The sequence below is a fragment of the Melopsittacus undulatus genome, chromosome 4 (assembly GCF_012275295.1).
Source record: "Melopsittacus undulatus isolate bMelUnd1 chromosome 4, bMelUnd1.mat.Z, whole genome shotgun sequence".
NCBI lineage: Eukaryota > Metazoa > Chordata > Aves > Psittaciformes > Psittaculidae > Melopsittacus > Melopsittacus undulatus.
In genome coordinates this window covers 52,610,757-52,634,872 of record NC_047530.1, presented here as the reverse complement: position 1 = coordinate 52,634,872, position 24,116 = coordinate 52,610,757, and the positions used below count along the sequence as shown (strand labels likewise).

The 24,116-nt window shown below is 41.0% G+C and overlaps 1 protein-coding gene across 2 annotated transcripts in view; it reads right to left on the bottom strand.

Moving 5' to 3' along the window:
• GALNT18 (polypeptide N-acetylgalactosaminyltransferase 18) overlaps positions 1–19,917 on the bottom strand; it is a 244,699-nt gene extending 224,782 nt beyond the window's left edge. For both annotated transcript variants that reach the window (XM_005141322.3, XM_031055068.2), the window contains exons 1-2: positions 19,698–19,917; positions 19,300–19,565 (exon numbers count right to left, since the gene is read on the bottom strand). In XM_005141322.3, the coding sequence (XP_005141379.1) occupies positions 19,300–19,534 (235 nt within the window). In that variant the 5' untranslated portion in view covers positions 19,535–19,565; positions 19,698–19,917. The remainder of the gene's footprint in view (positions 1–19,299; positions 19,566–19,697) is intronic.
• Positions 19,918–24,116: the final 4,199 nt, after the last annotated feature.

Here is a 24,116-nt window from a genome sequence, read left to right as displayed (position 1 = left end):
GTAAACACTGAAGCTTTTGTTTAGGGATATTAATCAGCTCTGCAAGCTAAATGTGTCACCTGTGCCAGAATGAAAGAAAAATCATCCCCACCTGCTGGGAAAACAACAAGCAGTAATATCAAAAGGAGGCAGGACCATTAATTGAAAGAATTAATCCAGATCCCAGCTATTTAAAGTGGCAGGCTTTCACCAGACACTCATCTTTCCCCTAACTGATCGCTCTATTAGCAGTAATGATCCTGCTCTAATGGCTATAGAGATCCAAACAGAAATTTGGAATAGCTTTCTGCAAACTTAAGAACTGCAAATCCAGACAGATGTTACCATTCCCCTCCAGAATGGTCTGGGGGCCTGCATTTGCACCTTAATACAGAGTGAAGATAGTGTAAACTACACTAGATTACCTTAAGGTCCTTTCCAACCCTAACTATTCTATGATTCTATTCTATGATTCTATAAAGATGACTTTAATTTAAGATTAAATAGAAAACACAGATGCCAGGAAACAGTACATCAAAGTTTTTAACTGCAGCCTGCCCATCAGCAAGTCTTATTGACACTCTAACCTTCGTCTGCTCAGCGCAAAGCCCATTACTGAAGTGAAGTTCAGGTTCCTGCAGAACGGCAAATGACTATGTAAAAATCAACTGGCTAACTTAAGTGGTGAAGCAGTGGTCTGATGTATGCCAAAATGCCATCCTGTAAATGTCAGCTGTAAAATGCTACTCTACTATAGAAGGGTATGAAACATCCTGAGCAAACAAGAAGAATCTTCAGGTAGTGAGGCAGTGGAAGAAATGACTATCCATCAGTCCAAACACTGAAACTTTTATCTAAATTACCCACCTAGTACAACAATGTGGCTTTGTAAGCCACAAAGTAATTAGTTGTCTTAGTAGCTGTTCGACCCTCTAAAGTGATACACCCACACAACCCTACAGCAAAACAAATTCTTTATAAAATATTTCGCAGACCTTATTGCAAAATACTGACTACAAAGTTACCGACTTTACTTCAGTAATGTTGCACCGAACAATGTATCTGAAGGGTTTTTTTTCTTCAAATTAGGTCTTCTGAAGTTTCACAACAGTTAAATATGTTTTTATATACATAATACATAGTCACAGATAGAAATTACAGATATATACAGTCACACATAGAAATATTCAGGAGGACTTCACAAGCATTTCTGCATAGAATGATTCTTTTCATTTTCTACATCTTACCCACTACAGTCTGCCCCCAGACTATGTACATACCAAGTATCACAGGGACACTAGATGTTTTGACATTTCCAATCTTATAAAAATTAAGCCCAAAGCCTGTCAAAAGCACACCCCTTTCCACTGACTCTGCAAGCATCCACATGCAGCCTGGGAATTTCCCATCCAGACTTCGCTTATTTTCACATTATGTTGTTGCAAACTGGGCACTGGGCTCCTGAAAACAAGAACTCAGCTTCATGTTTCACTGTCCCACTTTCAGAGATGCTGGATTTCAACAACCACTCTACTCCTTAATCACGACCTTTGAAAAACCATGATCCCCTCATTGTCAGAGGAAAGCTGTAGCTGCGGAAAATGGATGATCAGCTCCAAAGATATTCTAAACATTATATGAAAGTAGAGAAGTACGCTTTCTGTCTCATTTATTAATACTGCTGCTAATTTTGCTGTGTCCCAGTTTTTCAGCCATCTGCAATCAGAACTCAGTTTAGCTGATAAAAAAAAGCACATGTGCTGCAGTACAAATCAGGAAGTTGCAGTCAGGAGAATGGAAAGGCCATGTTCTGCACAGGAATTCTTTTCAGGAAGCTTAGAACGGACCTAGGCCACAATTAAATAACTCAGAGGACTACGCACAAGAATTGATAATGCCAGCTTTTTTTGGACTTACTTCTAAAAGTTATGTGAGCTCTTCTAAAAATGTTCTAATGTTTAGGAAATTACCGCGGGTGGGCAGGTCCTCTTTTCTATGCACATTCTCTTGATAGCGAGTATGAATAAATGGAGCTTTTCAATTGGCAAAGCAGCATACCTAAAGAGTTCCCCCCTACTACCTGTGGGAGGCTCATGAGGATATAATTATTTCCAAGATTTTTAACCTCTGATTCCCATCACTTTGACTACTAGATTCCAAAGTTACTAGAAAGGCAGACTGATAAACAAAACATTGCTTTCTTAATTCAGATTCAGAACTAAGAGATAGAAAGGTTATGAGATAACCCAGTATGTATTTGAACCCTCCATTTAATGCAACTATTACTAATAATCATAGAATCATAGAATAGTTAGGGTTGGAAAGGACCTTAAGATCATCTAGTTCCAACCCCCCTGCCATGGGCAGGGACACCTCACTCTAAACCGTATCACCCAAGGCTTCATCCAACCTGGCCTTGAACACTGCCAGGGATGGAGCATTCACAACCTCCCTGGGCAGCTAACTTTATTGTGTGAATTCCCCAGAATTTATATTAGTTGGTCTTTTACCTCTTATTCTCTTATTAGGAATGACTACATAGCTTGATGATATAGTGCACTCAACACTTTCAAATCTGAGACAAAAATGTTATACGTGAAGTCAGCAAATAAGTGCTGAATGTAAACTGCCCACAGGCAGAAGCACCTCCACTAACACAACAGAATTATAACATACTGCTGGCACAGCTCTGAATTTCTGCTAGAAAGGAACAACATTTAGTACAACTGTCAGCCCCTGTGCTCTGGAGAAACACAGACGTGTAGATGTTAGCACTACTGAGTCACAGTTCAGGCTGCTGCTGAGGCAGAATGTACAGTTCAGCTAACAGTGCACAAACTAGGCTACTGACAGCCATCCCATTCACAGGAAAAAGCCCACCTTCTGTGCCAGGGAAATCACTCCTCTCCTACTGGAGTGACACATCTACTCCTGAATGATTTAATTCAAGAAAAAACAAACATCTGTCTATAAAGAGAAAGTTCAACGTGGTGCTGCTAAACAGACAGCAGTGTAATCTAACATTCCGTATCACCACTGCTGTCCAAGGAAGCATCAACATCCTTACAATAATCTTAAGCTTTTCTGCTTGCTTTTTAAAATATTATGGACTATCTACAAATAGATTTATATACAACACATGTACATAAGATATGGAAGTACTGCAAATAGTGTTAACTCCTGGGGTCTCTCTCATCTGAACTGTAAAACCAGTAGCACATGTGGCAAAATTCTGAGGCATACCTTAAGCAATTTAAGAGATTAATTTATTATTTTTTAAGAAAAGTAACATGCATTAAAGGAGCTTAAGCAGTCGAGGCTGCAAAGTCATTTATGGAAGAAATTTTCCAAACATATCTAAAGGAACCTACTGAAATGGGTTTTACAAGTTTTTAAAAACTATACTGAAAGACTGCTCCTCTGACAGCCACCACTTCTGGCATCATTTCTCATTTGAAGTGGTTTACCCACACTGTCCACTGATTTGATAGTACTTTTTCTATTAGGGGAAAGGCAGCTCTAAATCACATCATGACAGTCAAAAGCGAATTTAAAATGTACACGTAAATAAACAAAGGCATTCAAGAAGTTGCATACAAGAAACAACTGAGAAAACAACCTGCATTCAGACCTTGGAGTATTTGTTGCAAGAAGTCTACATGCAGCTTCAAGACTGAGGGATTCAATGGTATTCTTCAGAAGCAGAAAAGAAGTATCATGGAGAAACCACCTCCTTCCTGACTTCTGGAAAATGCAGTATAACAAGAACATAAGGAGCCTAACCTTACCTTCAAAAACACAAAAAATGGCAGTTTAAACTTTTAACTAAAACCACAAATAATGCACATTTTGAGCTTAATCGGCACAACCGCGAAGAACCATATACACATAAGGTAGTGTGTGACAATAATGTCAGCTATTTTGTTGATGTGTGCACAAGTCCATCCTCCGTAAAGGTATGAAGGGGAGAGGGGCAACTGCACTAACTGGCACACAGAGTAAGCTCCAGACAAGCCTGTGTCCACCTGCCCTTTTCTCCCTTTTAAGAATACAAGCAAGTCTGGTTAAGCAGCACAAAGTTACTCAGCAAGGCAAAGAAGAGCAGACGAAGTAAAGAGGGGGCAGACATTTATGTTAAAAAAGCTTCAGAGTATTCAGACATTTTTTACTATCAGAGAACCTACCAAAAAAGAAAGAGCTTATCTATACATACAGCCTGTTTGTTGTATGCATAGGAACTGTGAACAGCCCCTTAGCTATTTTGGAAGAAGAAAAACTCAAATCTGAAGGCAATCCTAAAGAAAGGAAGGATGTTGAAGTAGAATTAACTTGAACACAAAGTTGTAGAAAGACACTCTACTAGAAGTCAGTACTGTGGAAGATCACTCTCCCTTTGATGAGGTTCTTCAAGAGGAGTCTCCAGTCCCATGGTGAAAGTCTGCCACTACTGGCAAGGGTTAACCATTACTTATGGGTTCTTTCCCTTTTTTTCCAAAGAGACAGGCAGCATGGGAACTCTACATGCTCATAAGAGACATCGCATGACTGAACTTACCTTTTCCTACCCACTTTTATGCAAAGCCCACTAACTGAAAACTCTTAAGTTATTATGAATGTTTAAAGAGCAGGATTAATACAGAGGTAAAAATAAAAAGGAAGTCACCATAGAATCGTAGAATAGTTAGGGTTGGAAAGGACCTTAAGATCATCTAGTTCCAACCCCCTGCCATGGGCAGGGACACCTCACACTAAACCATGTCATCCAAGGCTCTGTACAGCCTGGCCTTGAACACTGCCGGAGATGGAGCATTCACAACCTCCCTGGGCAACCCATTCCAGTGCCTCACCACCCTCACAGTAAAGAACTTCTTCCTTATATCCAATCTAAACTTCCCCTGTTTAAGTTTGAACCCATTACCCCTTGTCCTATCACTACAGTCCCTAATTAAGAGTTCATGCCCAGCATCCTTATAGCCCCCCTTCAGATACTGGAAGGCTGCTATGAGGTCTCCATGAAGCCTTCTCTTCTCCAGGATGAACAGCCCCAACATTCTCAGTCTGTCTGCATACAGGAGGTGCTGCAGTCCCCTGATCACACTCATGACCCTCCTCAGGACTTGTTCCAACAGCTCCATGTCCTTTTTATGTTGAGGACACCAGAACTACACAATACTCTAAGTGAGGTCTCATGAAAGCAGAGTAGAGGGGCAGGATTACCTCCTTTGATCTGCTGGTCATGCTCCTTTTGATGCAGCCCAGGATACGGTTGCTTTCTGAGCTGTGAGCACACACTGAAGCTGGCTCATGTTCATTTTCTCATCGATCAACACCCTCAAGTCCTTCTCCACAGGGCTGCTCTGAATCTCTTCTCTGCCCAACCTGCAGCTGTGCCTGGGATTGCTCCAACCCAGGTGTAGGACCTTGCACTTGGCATGGTTAAACTCCATGAGGTTGGCATCAGCCCACCTCACAAGCATGTCAAGGTCCTTCTGCATGGCATTCCTTCCCTCCAGCTATCAACAGAACCACACAGCTTGGCATCATCACCAAACTTGCTGAGGGCACACTCAATCTCACTGTCCATGTCACTGACAAGGATGTTGAACAAGACCGGTTCCAACACCAATCCCTGAGGGACACCACTCGTTACTGTTCTCCAGGCAGACACTGAGCCATTGACTACAACTCTTTGTGTGCAGCCATTCAGCCAGTTCTTTATCCACTGAGTGGTCCATCCATCAAATTGATGTCTCTCCAATTTCGGGACAAGGATGTCGTGTGGGACATCATGCTCTTCACTGGGCCATAAGCATATCCTGGCACAGAATCACAGAATCCCGAGGGTTGGAAGGGACCTCGAAAGATCATCTAGTCCAACCCCCCATTCAAGAGCAGGGTAACCTAGAGTACATCACACAGGAACTTGTCCAGGCGGGCCTTGATTATTTCCAGTGTAGGAGACTCCACAACCTCCCTGGGCAACCTGTTCCAGTGCTCTGTCACTCTTACAGTAAAGAAGTTCTTCCTGATGTTCACATGGAACCTCCTATGCTCCAGTTTACACCCACTGCCCCTTGTCCTATCACTGGATATCACTGAAAAAAGCCTAGCTCCATCATCCTGACACCCACCCTTTACATATCTGTAAACACTGATGAGGTCACTCCTCAGTCTCCTCCAAGCTAAAGAGACCCAGCTCCCTCAGCCTCTCCTCATAAGGGAGGTGTTCCACTCCCTTCATCATCTTTGTGGCTCTGCGCTGGACTCTTTCAAGCAATTCCCTGTCCTTCTTGAACTGAGGGGCCCAGAACTGGACGCAAAATTCCAGATGCAGCCTCACCAAGGCAGCATAGGTGGCATTGCTGCAGTGTTTTAACTACTTAAATTTCAATCCAAATTGTAATTGCCATTTTAGTTTATATTTTGGATTTGGAGCTGCTAAGGCAAGTTCTAACACTGCTAGATATGAGATACCTTAAAAACATACTGAGCACAGTGCTTGGAAAAGTTATGCTGCCAAAACACCATGCTCACATCTCAATTTTCCTAAATATAAATAATCATGATACTTCCACTTGTCCTCACGAGGACAATATACAGCTTTTCCTTGGGAAGCCTGAACTGAAAGGTGTGAAATTTTAATATGAAGTTTCTTCAGCCAGGGCTTTCCACTCCTGATGTTCCTCACATTGAGGTTCCAAACACTGCAGGAAAGGGGTTGTAGCAACAGTGTTAGAAAAAGGGTGAAATTTTATGTTAGAAATAGTTATATTTGAAAGTTTGCAAATCAATAGTAGGTCTTTGATTTTGCTGTTCTGTACCTTAGTTAATCGTTTTGTACCTTAGTTGTAACTTAGGCACGGGTGGATTTAAGAAAGTATTGTAAAACCTTATCCAAGCAGAACATGCAGACTGACCAGAGGCAGCCAAGTGAAAACAAGAGAATGCTGGAGTCCACATAATGGCTGGGGCCTGTCCAAAGAACAGACAGGTGAAAAGGACAAAGCGAGGAAGACTTCTTACTTCATCTGAGGAAGACTCCTTACTTCATCAGGATGACCACCAGAGGGGGGCTGCGCAAGCGCAGAAGAGGCTGATGAGGCAATCCCTAATGTATATGTATTAGTTAAGGTAGCAATTTAGGTTGAATATGCATTAATTGCGAAACTTTTGATGTATAAATTGCTAGCCCGATGTGACAAGGTCGAAGCCAGATTTGGGTGAGTGCCCCTGGTTTCCCAGCACTGCAATAAAGCACCTCATATAACCATTCCAGTGGTTATGTGTGCATTCTTATGCTAACAACAGCATTAAAGCCATGCCAGAGTTGTTGAATATCCCATCAGTTTACCTTAAGAGGGCTAATCTCCACCTCACTGCTTCCACTGTTCTCTGCAGTTAAGTGGGAATGACTCAAGCAGTGTATTTGTACAGGTGTGCAGTTCAGTTGAGAAGAAACACCACACAGAGGGAGCTTTTGTTTATCTTCCTTCCCAAGAAGCAACAAAAACCTGTGGTTTATCATGTTCAAACTTGGGTCTTAAGGAAACTATTAAGCTCCATTTTACTTCACGTCCTGAAGAGAGGGACAAGTATGACTTAATCAAATTACCTTTTTTTTTTTTTAATCTAAAAGACACAGCTACTAATTCTGATGAAATAAGTAGGATTTCTCCTGAGTTCATTCAAAATTCAATGAAAATGGTATTTTTTTCCCCCACCCTGTGTTGAACTGTCCCTTGGAGTTAAAGTGCTTGAATAACCCCTGCTCATTGGATGATGACTGAATGAGCTTGGGGAATTTTGCCAGTTCCAGGTGTTGAGAAGTTAGGAGAAAATAACATCTGTTCCCATCCAGATGAGAAAGGCAAATTCAAAGTCACTCTTAATAAATCTGTAGCATGAACATTAAATAAAGAGATACACTAATTTTTAAAAAAGGAAGAATATGCTTTTTCATTAAATTAACGTAGCAAAGCTAAGCTGCTACATCCTACATTGTTATTTTTCTGTCATACCTTGCACCGTCATAACTTGCCATTGGGGCTAAAACTGTCACAATCTCTGCACCATGCTCATTATAAAAACAGGCAGTGTGTTATATGGCAACACACTGTCAGGCAAGAACAGCCTGGCTATCCAGGTGTTAGCTAAGCACAACTTTCAAAAATAGACAGCAGAGAACACACTGCTAAGTATTCACCACTGCCTGTAATATGACACAGTATTTCACATAACCCCTTTAATAATTACATTATCTTTTATACTTGTGGATACTTTGATTCTTATTTCCCATCCCTTCTCTGTGCTTCCAACCCAGTTGCTTACACAGTGATACCAGAAAAGTAACTGCATAGATCTAAGACAAGTAAGAGGCATCCTTCTCAATCCCAGTGTGGCCTGTGGATATCCAGGACAGAATTCTGAGGCAGGAGAGGGGAGAGGGCAAGTGAGTTATTGCTTTCTATACTGTTCTGCACAGATCATTCCACTCAGTGGAGTGAGTCTCAAAGTACCTCAGATGTATGAATTAATGCAGCACAGCGATGACAGCAATTTATGTGAGTCCAACAGAGAAAAGAATTTAGGTCAACAACTTTGAGCATATTCACACTGACTGAGAACTTAGTTCAAGGACCTTCTGTTATGTGGAAAGAATGAAAAAAACAAAGTATTATCTATCAGTATCTTCAGGTTTCTAATGTAAGGGAAAGCAGCCCCTACAAGAAATTCCTTGTTCTCACTTTCATATAAAGATCTCCTATCTTTTTAGTAGCAGAAAGGGTGCAAATACACAGGACCTGCATAGGTGGCTTTACTATTTAAAGTTTGCCTTAATTGCCCAGTTAATACAGGTATCCAATTGCTGGAGAAGCAAATATCCAGAATTATCTTCCATTCCACACAGAGTATTGAATAACCCTTCCTTCCTATACCTACTTTCCCAAGGGCAGCTAATTGACACTTTATGGAAGTTACATGGCATTCCTACCTAGAAAACCACCCACAAAAGCTAGGTTAAATGCAGAAACATTTTGTCTTAACACGCCAAGAAGCTTATTGTTGTCCCAACAGACATACTAGGAATTCTTATTCATATAAGCATGTTCTCCATTTCAGCACAGCCACTCACAGACTAAAAGCTGCTCATGCAAAGATAATACCAAAGTGTAATCAGAAAATAATTGGTGAGTACAACAAAGTATAATTAAAAAAAAAAAAAAGGAAAAAATCCCTCTCCATGATCATGCCAGTTTATATTTCCACCTCACTGTACTAGCAAAACTGGGGGGGATGGGGATTACTCTATAACCTACACTTACATCCAAAGAGCATACAACTTCCATCAGCATGTTTCACTGCTGGCAGCAGCACACAGGGTACTTGGGGCTGATTAGCCATCAATTCCTGTGTAACTGATACAGGTGGTAAACACGCAGCCACATGGGACAGCATTTGCAATGACACTGTTGCACTAATCAGCTGGTATCTTTGTGCTTCTTTTTCCACAGTCATTGTCCCTTCCTTCACTGTATGAAGACAATGCCAATACTGGACCAGGTACTGCAACCTTTTGCCAGTTAATGAAAAAAGATTTTGTTTTCCTCTTCATCTCAAAACACAAATAGGAACATTTTTTTGAAGTATATTTAGAAAATATTTTTTTAAGGTTAATTTTCAGGAATGTTGCCAGTCTGGTTTTAGCAGATGGTTTCCTATTTTATGAATCCAGGCAAGGCAGAAAAGCTTTAATCAATAGAATCAAAAGAAATGTTGAGAAATTACATGCAATTTTGCAAAACCAAAGGCATTTCCTACATATTGTCAAGGAGACAAAAACATATTGACATGTTGTGACTGCAAGGAGCCAAGGAATGTTTCACACATTACGACATTCAATTATGTGTTTTCAAGTCTACAGGTCTCCTCATAACAAGGAATTTTACTCTTTTTTAAATTTAAAAATTCTCCAACAGCACCTTATTTCTTAGCTATGAAAACATGGTCCAGGGCTGAATTAAAAATTCTACCCCCAAGAGCTAGAAGCTGTAACACAGAAAGCTTCATCTTTGCTTACTCCTTCAAATAAGAAAACAGTAGTGTGGCTCCCAATTTACTCTATGATCCAGTATTCTACCTGCTCCTCCAGCAGTCAATCATCCTGAAAATTGTCTCCACTAGTAAGTGATGAAATGTGCAGTGCTCACTCTAGCCATCAGCTATTACTCAATTACTGGAGAATGCACTAACAACTGTCTGAAAACCTGATTCTAACACACTTCAGGCAATAATTCTGTCCTTTGTATTTCCGGACTGCAGGAGTCTCTCCGTGTTGCCACCATCCTGAGATATTATGTAAACATGCTCCCATTTGATCTGATCAAGTTCTTGCTTCATTGGTTGCATTATCATTTACAAATTCTCCCACATCAGGCCATACAAGGCAATGGTGAAAAGACCCTTCTCACCTTCAAAAAATGACATACAGATCATTAGTGTAAGCATCAAAAAAACATACATACATTTGTATAGAGAGATATTGTTATAATATAGGTAATATTTTTAAATATCTTAAATATTTGTATATATATTTCCATATTTTTTCTCACTATTTAAATGAAAATAAACTAGAATTAGCATTATGAAAAAACTTTTAAACTGGTTTCATGTCAGACATAAGCTGAAAAACTCATGTTGACAGAATTGCATTATATGAAATACACCAATAAATCTATGAGATTAAAATGTTTCTATACCAAAAGCAATGAAAGAGAGAGCAATGAAAGCTGCCAGTGGGAATGATCTATCCAAACAGGTCTTCTGTTTTCATTTTGCTACTGCTCTTTCTGGCCTTGCTCCTTGTAGAGCATCTATTCAGTGGTTTTCCTGGATATATGTACAGCTTCAGACATCCCTTTGGAACCTGCAAGGGATTTTTTTATTGTTGGTTTGAATGTTTTATGTCAAACAGTTTGAAATTCATTTTAACTTTATATGACTTTACAAGCATGTGAAAATATTACCTAAACACAAGCTTGAAATACCTCATTCAATGACATCTAAGTTTAATGATGTCATAATACCTTATGGCTGACATCATGCCATAAAGTCACAGAGTACTAACTCTACCACCTCCTGAAAAGCCAAGATCAAATCCACAATACATGATTATAACATTGGAGGCCAACAATAATGAAACATGCTTGATATTCTGACTGTATGCAAGCCAAATACTTCTTAGTTCAGAGAAGACACTACACTTTTTAAAAGACCTATATAAACTAAGTCAAACAGATATGTCTCGTGTTTGTGACTGATAGATTTGGCTTTAATTAGTAAGAAATATTTGTAATAACCTACTAAGTGTGAAACTGTTTTTGAGAGCAGTAAGTGAAAGGCTTTCAGACAGAACCAGAAATGGTGTGCTGCTTCTTTCCTCTGCATAGAAGAAACCTCAGTAGCACTAGTTTCACCAATTTCAGTGACACCAGTGGCAACTCAATAGTTTCCACTCAGTAACTGCAGTTTCATATTCATTAAAAAGGGATAAAACATTCAGGTATGCTTACACAGCCTCTAGCTTTTTTTGTACTTCTTTCCTCCCTGACACTCTTCATCCTGCAAATCGTTACACATAAAGTGAGCACATCTTCTAATCAGAAATACCATAGCAATTACAGCATGCTACTCCCCCACCCTTCACTTGAGCAACTTAAAATATTCCTGTTAGCACAAGTAGAAGAGGGAAATGCAGGCATCATGTGATCATGCAACACACAGCTGGTAAAATTATAAATACCTCAGAGAGACACAAACAAATAGAACAAAGTTATTTTGAAAACTATTCTCTGCTCTCTTCTGCAAGCCCTCTTTATTCTATGCATGGAGAAATCCCTAAAGGTGTTTCCTCTAACCATAACTTTATTGCAGTGATAATCCTGTAATGGATGGATACAGACTCACAGAGTCTGCTGTGCTGGAAAAGTTTATCTGTCAGTTTTTCTTCTACCTAGGGCATGCCATACTTGCCGTAGGTAAAAGAAAAACTGACAAGTTTGGCAAGTCATGACTCGATGCAGAAAGAAAAGCTTCAAAGGAATTGAATCCACCATGAAAGCAGGCACAGGTAATGCACTGCATTAGTTGGATGATCCATGAAATAGATCTCTACCTAGATCCAGATTACATATGGGCAAATAATACCATCTAAAAATCTATATTATCTCCCTAAAATGAAGACTAGAATAACCTTCTATCTACAAAGGAAAAAAACAAACACAGAACTACTATCTCTTTTTCTTATATTCTTCAGAAAGCTGCTTATAGAAATCCTCTTTTCTCAGAGATCACCTGTGACAGCTCTAAGAAAAGCAAAATTCAAATATTTACATTTAAAATAAGGGTTTAGATTTAGGAGGTAGGAACTGGCAAAACCTCAATAGGATTTCTACATCCCCTGGCGACATTACCGACACAAGGTCTCTGAGATCATGAAGATACAGGCAGAGAATTAGGCAATTATTTGGTATTGAAGATGTGCTAATTATAACATGCATATTGTGGGAGATATCTAATCTCATACTTCAGAGCTGTCAGTCTCAAATCTGTATCAGTGAGGCCAACATCTACGGTGGAGAACCGATGTGGCCACCACATGACACTGCAATGTTTGCCTACTGCAGCATTCAGACATTCTCTGGGCTATTACTAAGAGAAGAGAAACCTGATTGACCAGAGCAACTCCAGCAGTGAGTCAAACCTGCCACCAACAGTCTGTATAAACTTTACCATACCAATTCGCTATATCCCTCTCTTCTGCCCAGCTCCTGCAGGTTTTATCCATTGAGACTAAGATCTCCAAGTCAAGGATTCCACTACACATTTGTACAGCACTGATCACTGTGGCTAGCTGTCACAGTGCTACTGTCACACAAATAATACATTTTTAAAAATCATACAGTTTAAGTAGATAATATAGCAAGAATCTATTAGGGACTTGAGAAGACACCTTCTGGGATTTTAAAGGCAGAGAATTACAAGGTAGCAACTTGGATCTTTCAACTCTGTATTTTATAAAAGAAATTCGAATATTCTCATTTCTTCCTTTTCAAAGCCAAGGAGAGATGTCAGAGAACTGCAATGATTACAGTCATGGTTTTAGCTCCTGAAAATCTCTGCCTTTGCCTCAGGAAACTCAGGACATCATGTTAAAATAATGCCTTGGTTACAAAACACCAGTTGAGCAGAGAAAATATATGACAAAAACAGAAATAATGTTGTTATGCAGAGAGCATATCTGCTCACCTCTCAAAACACAGTCTTGAACTCAATGTACAATAACACTCCTGCATGTGTTTTAGAAACACAGACAGTGTACCTTGTGTACAGATACAGTCATCTTTTTCTGACCCAGTAAACAAGAACAGACCTATCACATTATACAGCAAACTCAGCACCACACTCCTCTGAGCAAAGAGTTTTACGCCCTGAAAGAAGCCACAGCTCCCATTGCTCTCTTCCCTTTCCCTTGTATGCACACGAGTTGATGAGCAGGCCACAGCCGACCCCAGGGCATAGTATGCCCAAGTGGAAGAATGTTTTTTACATTGGACTGCAAAAGCAGGTATTGCCACGAGAGAGCATGACAGTGGGACCAAGCTGATCTCACACATAATACACTATTCCCAGCAGCTATGTGTAGAGCTTGGTTTATGTTTCTTTTTGCCTGTATTTCTCTCTATTTTGGTCATGTAGATCAGATCACTCATTAGTACTAAAATGGGCATAATAGTCTAGCAGAAAGTGAAAAGCCACAAGTTTGCATCTCTACACAGCTGCAGGCTGCTTACAACAACCTGAGCAACGTTTCCCAAAGTGACACAGAGCAGCAGAAATGCAGCACTGAGTGGGGTCCACACCCGTAAGCAGAACAGTTATCCCCATCTCTGCACAAAACATGAATCATCTGCTCAAAGACTGTAGCACACAATCTGCTCGTTCCACTGAAGCTGTGCCATTATACAAAGATAACAAACATTAAATAAAATGAACTTTTTCAGAGAAAAGGGGCAAAATTCTCTAGCTTAGCAATAACAGAACTTGCGAAGGGCAGAGAAGTCACAGTTTCCAGCCTCTGCTCCCAATTCATGTTTAAACCTTTTGTTAAAGACTTTCATGTGAACTACAGAGATTGTCTAGATTGAAGGAAACAGAATCCAGGTCAATTCCTTTCCCAACTACAAAGCCACTGTTCACTCTCACTTCACAGCCAAATAAAACTTTTCTTGTTTCTGGCTCAAAAGACACAATTTAAAAAAGAAAAGAAAAGCTACTGGCATGCTATTCCCATTGTATAAACCTGAAGAATTACTAGAGAGCAATCAAGCTGACAGCAGAGGGGGGGATTCTCGTTAGATGAGAAGTAAAGATTTTCAAAGCACAAAAAAGTTAACTTTAATAATAGCAATAATAAATTATCAAGTCGTAGTCAACATAACCAACACCACAATGCCTTCAGTAGACGGTCCGTGAAGTACCTGCACCTCCAGCAATGCTTGAAAATTTACAGCAATTTAAGTCTTCTAGCTGAAATCACTGTATTAAGGCTGTCTTTAATACACCCATTCCTAAGCATGGAAGAACATGAAAGTTAAATTCAAATTAATCTGCACTGACATTAAGCAATCTAGAATGACTTGAGAAGTCACAGCCTAAAGAGAAAAAATAATGGGATTAATCCTGCATGTCTTATATATCCAAGTAGCTCCTTCTCTTGCAATTAGTTACATTGGGACAGCAGGTCTCTTTGCTTGTACAGAGCCTGTGAATATAGGGCCCTCTGTAGTGGAGCAAGAGCTATGTTCCCAGTGCTAATGTCTACTGCTGATTTGTTTCTCAATAGAATAAATACACTGCAGCAAGCTTGAGGGAAATAAGCTGGGAGAATTTAACAACTAATTATTCCCAAAAGGAAAGTACCACAAGAGACATGGTGGAGTGGCCGTGTGAATCCTAGTGAGCCTGACTTTGTAGAATCCAGCTAGCTAGTCAGGTTGCAGAGGGTAACTATCACAAACCAGAGGTTTATATAGTACATTTCTTCTTCATGTTTAAGATCAATAGATAAATTCTGTCCAAACACAGAATTTACTTACCCAAACTTTAGATGGCTAAAATTAAATATCTGGGTTGACATAGTTCCCAAACTCAAAATAGGCAATTTCTAACCCCTGATCCAAGACACAGGGAATTAATCATATACAGGAGATCTCCCTCCCCTGATTGCAGAAGGTGATTAGATATCCAGCTATGGGATTGCTAACATAAGTGAATCCACAGAGCAAACCATTCCAAGAAGCAGGTTGAGATATAACACATACATCTTTCTTACATACTCTCTTACAAATTTGCCAAATTAGTCCACACAGTAACCAACCGTTTATGACCACAGAGGCAGTAGCTTGCAAAGATGAGGAACCAACATCTTTGTACAGATGTCTTAGTAGTCATCCACCGATCTTACATAAAAATTCAGCTGGTCCAGAAATGAACTGTGTGTTTACAACCTTAACCTAGATCTACTCCATCTAGTAACTGCATGTAATCTATTATTTCTGTTTAGGTCCCAAGGGGGCCAGGGAGAAGCAAGTTCATTTCATAGACTACATAGTCCATAACATTTTAAAATATTGCTGGAATGCAAACATCATCTGATTAAAATTAGGAAGGCTGAAAAATAATAAATGCCACTGCACAGTAAGACGAGACGACATGCATGAGGTGTTTCAAGTGGTACCAGCTTACCCATAGCTTTTCAAGAAGGCTCAACTCATAACCTGTGACAGCTGAAAGACATGCTGCAGAAAACAATAAATTGCTTCCTTTTTGCCAGTGTTTGCGCCTTGTCATTGTTACAAGCTAACTGTCTAAGAGTACCCCCGCTGCTCACATGGTCTTCCAACTGCACATGTAACTCAGGGCAGTTTTGTAGTGACAGAGCCAATGCACAGTGCATTATTAAGAAGAACAACATGTTGTGATCTGTCTGAAGCACTCTTGTGTTGATTTGAATGAGAGTGTTTCAGGTTTTCTGAACCAGTGTGTGCCTTGTGAACTTAACAGAACATACCCTTCACACACATTAATTTATCTCAACAAATATTCCCTCTTGTTTGCAAACTCAAAAGGAAGCGGAAACTAAGCTCCCTCAGGGGGTTGCCTGCTAGACATATGCCTCCTACTAAAATTCGGGGTGGGGAGAACCTCTAGTACTAGCCAGGTAGCACTGAGATGTTAACACAACCCCAATCACCACAACACACTGCCCCAGAAAAGCATTCAGGTCATCATCACTGTAAAAAGGTAAAGTGATTTGACCAAAACCATCCTGCAAATGGTGACAGGTCAGAAGCCAAGGATTCACAGTTCTCAGGCTTTAAGTTCAAGATCCAGAATCATGGTTCCACTACACACAGTATTTCTTTCTGTGGTCCACAATGCCCATCTAGACTGCAGTACTGCCAATCCTGCCCCAAACTACCTACCACATAAGTCACTATACTCTTGTGCAGCACACCCATAGATAAAACCACCTAAATAACACATGAGGAAAGAAGGAAGCAGAGAAGGACCATATAGGCAGAGCAGGCACACATGCTCTTACTCCATTTCCATCCCCCAGAAGCATGCAGTGAAATTACTGTCTTTCAACATTTGCAGAAGTGGGAACATACAGCAAAGATGTGGAATATGGCAGGTACATACTTGTGCATTCAGACTTTTTCATTCTTGGCCAATACCAGTACCAATACTTCTCTTTCCACACTGTTCTTTCTGAATACAAGCCACGCATACTTCCATTCTCTATGAACTTCTCTTATCTGGAAATCTCTTTTCAATCTATTGCTTTTCTTGCTATGAAAATGTCTTTTCAAAAGCATACTTTGAAAAGCCTCTTATATGAAAGCATCTCTTATTCCTTCTCATTTCCAGGACACTTAATAAAATATTACAAGATTGCAATTTATATGCTAAAGGAATTCCCAGATGCCATCTCATCAAACAATTCAATGAGAAAACAAATTAAAATTAAATATTAGCGTAACCCCATGTGTAAAATACAGCATAAAACAAAGCTTTCTGGTTTTTGCAGGATATCCTATGGAATGCAATTCTATTATCCATGCTAATTTCATGTCCATTCACCACTGCAGAACATCGGAGCTATTGACACTTTTCTCCAACATAAAAAAAGTGGTCCAAGGAAAAGTTTAATAGCAAACTATAGGTACCCCTTAGAACACTAGCCAGAACCGTTATGGAGCTGGTTTACCCAATCTGTGGCAATGAATCTCAAAGCTGACCTTTAAACTCTTCCCAATCCCATCCAGTTTGGGATATTCCTTCCGAAGACTTCAAATGAGTTTTGCACCATGACCGAGAATACACAGCATCCCACCGTGCTAAGCAAAATCTGATTAGCATCTTATTCAGCTATCTCTGACACAGAAATTTCTTGTGAGCCCCAGTTACTACAATTTGGCAAGTAAAAGCAGGGAATATCCACTCTGGGGTAATGATTTGATAAACATTTATTTATCTTTAAAAGTAAGTGGTTTCACTACGGGATGAGAACTTTGTAAAGTTTATTTTTTCCCCTTAAATACATTTCAGTACTTAGTAATAAACTGTTCACTTAATTATCTTTAGAAGACTTTCAGCTTTCATACAGATGTTATTCAGGAAAATACCTTCTGGTTTTGTTTATGCCTAGTCACAAAAAGTTTATGCTCTAATCCATGCTATACTCTCCTCTGATTTAAGTATACCTTTCTCTGCTACTACAGGAGAAGAACCACTGACCAAAGGAACATGCCAATATGGACAGTGTTATTTTCCCTGAAAAAGGAGTATTTGAACTTCACACCAGCAAACCCAAAGGAGTTATGCTCCATCCTCACATGGAAATTCAATCAGCTTCACATATCTAACTCTTAACAGTACCTTTTAAAAAATCCCTGCCTTCAGACATGCTTCCACAGTGCACTCCACTGGCACACAGACAAGAATATATTTCAGTCTTAAAATCCATTTCAGGAATCAAGAAAAAACCTAAGGACTGCAGGAGAGAACTTCAAATTTGCAGGAGCTCCTGTAACTCATCCTCCAGGAAAAAAAAAAGTAGTATTTCACTAATTACCCAAGATGACAAGACTATCTGAGAAATAAAGGCATATCCAAACTGAATGCTGATGTGTCATATTTAAAAAGAAATATAAACACAAGTCACAGGAAAGTTGCTGGGCTTTAACAGTGCTGCAAATTTATGAGTATTGACAAACTGGGGTTGCCAAATTCACACAGGATTAGCCTATTCCACCTTCCTTCATACTCTCAGAAGACAAGCTGGCCAAAACAGCCTGGAAGTGAGAGTTTTTTACTCTGGTGATAGGTATCCATTGCCAGATGGCTTGCTCTCCCTTTTCATATTTAGGAGACTAGAACTAGGATTTGAACAATCAGTAGAGCTTATGCAGAAGCAGCAGATTATGGTTCCTTTAAATTTTGAGAGATCTGAGTGTAGAAGCTACCCTCACCCTTCTTACTACCCAGCCCACTTAGCAGACTGATGGCATGACTACATGATGCTACACCGGTGATGAAAATATAAAGGAAGTCACCAAAGATCATCCAGCAAAGTCATGTAAAACGCTAGACTCCTAGGAAGTAATCATATTCTCCCCCACCACTTACCCACTTCCATTTTCCCACAGCTCCGTTAAAAGGAGATCACATTTAAAAAGGCATTACACAAACTAGAGATTGCCCCAGTTACAATCCCAAGTGGCTCCCAGCACTACAGCAACACCACTGAGCAAGACACAGCCAGGCACGGAGCTGGGGTCAGGCTTATTACAGCACCAGGCCAAGCCCAGCCCGGCGCCCGGCTGCTCGATCGGGCCGCCCCGAAGCCCTCCGCCGGCCGACTCGCCTCGGCACCCCGGCGCCCACAGACCCTTCTCCTCCGGGGGGGGACCCCCCCTGCAAAGACCGCCACCGGAGGAGGAGGAGGAGGAAAAGGAGCAGGAGAGAGGGGAGCGGGGCAGGTCATCGCTCCCAGCCGCCCCTCGCATCAGGCACCGGGAAGGGACCGCCCGCACTCCCGCACGCACCGCAGCCTCCGCGCAGCCCCCGGCTCTTCCGAGCTGAAGCATGGCTCTCACCCGTACGCACAACAAGCGCGGTGGAGGGGGCGATGGAGACTGCAAGCGGCGTGCTGGGGAGGGGAGGGGAGGGAAAGCAAGCGGGGTAAAGTGGTACCTTGGATGTGCTGCTTGATGACATTTTCCAAATGGTCCAGCCTTTCTATAATCCTTAAAGTGTCCCCTTTGTCTTCCTCTAACTTTTTTTCTGAGATCGGCTCCTGCACTTTCACATAAACACTGGCAATGTAGTTGGTGACCCAGCCCACGTACAGCAGGCAGACGATGTTAGTCATTCCACTCAAAATCACGCAAGTGGACACTAAAGTTTTGGTTTTCCTGGTGCACACCATCCTGAGATCCCTCCATATAGCTCCAAAAATCCTGTGATCCAGAAAACAAGAATAAACTGCGATGAAAATAAATCCTTTCCCCGAAACGGACACCACTCGGAACTCAGTAAATTTCCATGCAAAAAGTTCTCTAATCCACAGAATAGAAATATTTGTCGCCTACCTAGAGGTGGGGGTAGGGAGGGCTGATAATTAGAATCCTGGGCTTTAGGACATTAAAATAGCTGAAACTTTGGGAGAGCCGCGCCGGCAGCAGCCTAGCACGGCGCCCCGCTGCCTGCAGGCGCCGCCTCCCCCCCGGGCATCAGGGCCACGGGCAGCGCGGAGCCGGAACACCGCAAACTTTGTACCCGGTGCCGTCCCCGCCTCTGCCCATCGCGGCCGGGCAGCGCTCCGCAGTCAGACCCGGCAGCAGGCAGCCGGCGGGCGGAGCTGCTCGGCCGCGGAATGACAGCTCGCTCCGCCAATGGACAGCCCGCTCCGGCTGCTGCCGGAGCCGTATGGGGGGGGCTACCGAGGGGCCCACCTGCTCCTCGCGCACGCTCTTCGTTCCCTCTCTCCTTCCCTCCCTGACTATTCCCATAGGGCGCTTGCAAAGAATTTCCAGCCTGGATGGGAAGAGGCAGGAGCTGGTTCCCATTTGCTGCCGGGTGCACGCTCTGCTGCACGGCTAGGGAGTGCAGCCGGTATCGTTAAAATAGATGCTCACGCGGAAAGTCATCCATTTGCCTGGAGCGGTGAACACTGAGATGTGCCCTTGGCCCAACGGAGTCTGCGACCACCTCCTATTGCAACGCGTTTGTCTTTTAGCCCGCTGGTGTGCCCCCACGCCGCTGCTGGGAGGTTATTTCTGAAGAGCGGGTTGTCGCTTACATCCACCCCAGTGAGCCCCGGCACCACCCACCGACCCCCGCTGCTGCCACCGCAACACACCGTGCCGGAGTACACCCTACCCAGAATTAGCTTCAGTACCGAGAGCAGCATCAGCAACTCACCCTGTAGCTCAGCATGTCCATGTTGCTTTCTTCTCTTCACCTTATATTCTAAACACACTTTTGGAAACACGATAAAAAGCCAAATTCCTCTCAATATGAAATCCCGATGATTTGACAGAAGGCATACAACAGATTGATCTCTTCCGTTCCTAGCAGATAGGGACTTCTCTACCGAGTAAGATTATTTTCTTTTGATAGTCTCACGACAGCAATTCAACATTAGAATGACCAGTATTAGGAATAAAAGGCACCTGTTAATTAACATACTAAAATGTCAAGTACTTATCGTCCAGTGAAAGAATGAAGTAGCAAATGCTGTGGCTCATGCTGTAGTACGTAGTCACCCTCTATAACTGATCATCACACTAGGGTTATCTCGCCTGGCTGCAGAAAGCCCGGCAGATACCAGGACTCACTACTCTGAAGCATACACTTGTGAACAATTAAACCTTGAAGTATCTTGAATGTACATTCCAGTATCTTGACAGCAGAAGTAAATGATCTGTCTTAAGGTTTGTGTTGGATTTTTTTTTAAATTACTTAAAAGCAAGATGCAGTATTCAAGAGAGAAAGCAGGTAACTGTCCTGCCAAAAGGCAGGGTGACTTCTTCCTTTCCATCAGTTGGTACTCCATAGAAACAGTAAAAACTACAGTGACTCAAACACACCCAAATCCAGCACCAAGAGAACCTACAGTAAGCTCTGCCAATGAAGCTCAAACCCCAAACATGGGTCTTCAGGCTTCTAAGCCTCTCTGAAAGCTAACTGAAATGTTGGCCAATACATAAGTACTTCCCCAGGCATAACAATAAAGGAGGCTAGCCTAACAATAAAGGAGGCTAGCCCAAGGGAACCCTTTTGGAAATTAGAAAATGTAACACCAGGTATTTGAATGCAGAAAAGAGTATACATTTACATTGAAAGGAAAAAAAATGCAATACAGGAAAGCTGGCTAGACAAACCAGTCAATGAACATCTTTATACAAGACAAAATATTGACGGAATATACCAGTACAGCTTCATCACACGTCAATTGTCCTGCTTGGTCTGCAATGAACATTTGTCTACAGCATCATTTATTTCCCTATTCATATCTTTGTATTTCAGTGTAGCAACTTTGCATTTGGTAGCAACTGACAGCAGGAAGCTGGGTATCACTGACATCTGTAATCACAGTGTTATCTAGACTCACTTTACTCTTTGTAAACTCAGCCTTCAATCACAAAATACAAATTCTTCCACTCTGGCAATTTAGGCAGAACCCAGGGCTTCTTGGACTCCTCAATTTAAAGCAAAACTTACCTGAAGTGAATCCAGGTAAGGGATGTGTAGCAGCCATTAATAAGTCATATTTTCCAAGAAAGTTTATAAAATATTAACAAACAGCTAACTGCTTTTACAAACAAATACAAACAGTGCTTGTTACTAGTGTCAGCACATCCATAAGTGACATAAAGGTTTGAAAAAGAGATGCCTCATGTGTCTCACAGGCCTAATGGGTTCTTAGAACAACACATAATTGATTAACCTTTTATTACAGTAACTATTAATAGTTCATTAGCCCTTGGCTCCCAACAGTTTTCTGATCATGCTTAACATATAATTTAATCTATAACGACATTGTCCTATTACCAAAGCTGCATACCTCAACAGCAGAACAGTAATTCCCTGTCTTCTCCTGTGAGCCTTGATTTTACTGAAGCTAGTGTTAAATCTCAGTTTGACTTCATATCACAATCTCCAGATGCCTTAATACATTAAAAATATGCTTCCTTTCATATCTCTGGTAATAATACTCTGCACTAGCCTCTTTACCAGTCTTTTATGAGTTTATACTAAGTTGGATGGATCCAAGTGTATGCTTATTAGAAATTGGTTGATTTTATCATTTGGATTTATTGTCTAGTATTACAGTCCAGATGAGACCCCTTCATGCAAGGTGTAATACAAATACATAAGCAGTTCATGTTGATAATTTTTGTGGACCAAATGCAGGAAAAGGAACAATAGGAAACTAGAATTGCTGCCAGACTCACATTATAGTTCAGGGAGAAAATGACAAGATAAAAACCCTGAATGGCTCTTTTTTTGAACATTTAAATTATAGGGGAGCACAAGGTCTATGAAATTTGTTCTCTTAAATCACAGTGGTGTTTTTGAAGGTTCTATTTCAGGTGTTTAAGCTTGAGGCAGTACAATCTACTGCACAGGTCATTAAACTACATGTCTGATTTTACCCTTGCCCTAATACCAACCTGCTGTGTCATGCTATGCAGATTATTTCACTTCTGCTTCACTCTAGATACTGGAAAAAATAATTTCTTCCAATGTTTATGTATCACAGGTACAGGTATGGATTGCCCCAAACTGCTCTACTGTAACAAAACACCATTTCAACCAATGCTGAGGAAATACTAATCTCATAACCTAGTAAATCCAGCTGCCACTTATCTTGTGTTAGTGTTCTGTAGGGAAAGTAATTCAATTAGTATTTCTTACCTATCACTGCAGTTCAGGGAAGGGAATTGTTGAAAACAAAAGAAAAAAGATGTGTTTAAGAACTACGTTTTTATTTGTGAATTTTGATGTGGGCCACATTTTTAATAGTAAGAGGGACTTTAAAGAAAGCAGTAGCAGAACATCAGAACCAACAGTATTGACATCCCATTTTACAAGAACAGGTTTCTTACACTTTGTCAGAAATCAATGGAAAAGCTTAACTCCTTAACATTATTTTGATTGCATTCTGTTCACATTCTTAACTGAAATCCCATTAGTTTGTGAAGATATAATCTACGTTATTATCTAGTCTGAGTAGATCTCTTCTATTATTCCTTCCCTCTCACCCATGATGATCACATCTTTTGTTTGGAAGGATGATAAAAAATATTCCAAAGGCACTCAAGAAGCAACACAACATTTTACACTGGGGGGAGAAATGATCGAGTACATGTAGAAAAATCTTAATTACTCCGACTAGGTGATTTCTTTTTTTGAGGTTCCAATGTCTGGGTCTGCACACACAAATCAAGACCTATCCATCTCTTCAGCAGAGATTACCCTTTCTGCAGGTGAGCTCCTCCCAGCAGCTCAAATTATGAAGCTGGGGGCATTAAAATGCTCCTCAAAAGAGGCAGCTTTCTGTACTTTGAAGGTTAAAGGTGACGAGTTCGGCCCCCAGGGAAGTGATCTGATTGTCTTTGGTATCTACTGTCCCTAGGCATCTCTCTCACTAAATTTAAATCGATCTTAAAACTTTTATTAAATCATAAGATGACATATGCAGGTGTTGCAGAGATGCTTTTGCATATTCTGGAGCTAGGTTTTGAAGCAAGGGATTTGTTATGTAGATGTTGTAGATAATAATAATGAACATGAACTGAATGGGGGAAAAAAAGAAAATGGGGGAAAAAGTGAATGGTTGAAAAGTGGGGCAGAGGAAGTCAAGAAAAAAATTAAAATTGCCTTCTCCTTGTTTTGCTGGGAATCATTGTCATGATCTTTATTCCTTCGGCATTTTCCCTCTTCCCCCTAGTCTTTCTCTCTTGCCTTCTTTGGGTCCATCTGCTCTTCCTTTTGTGCTATTT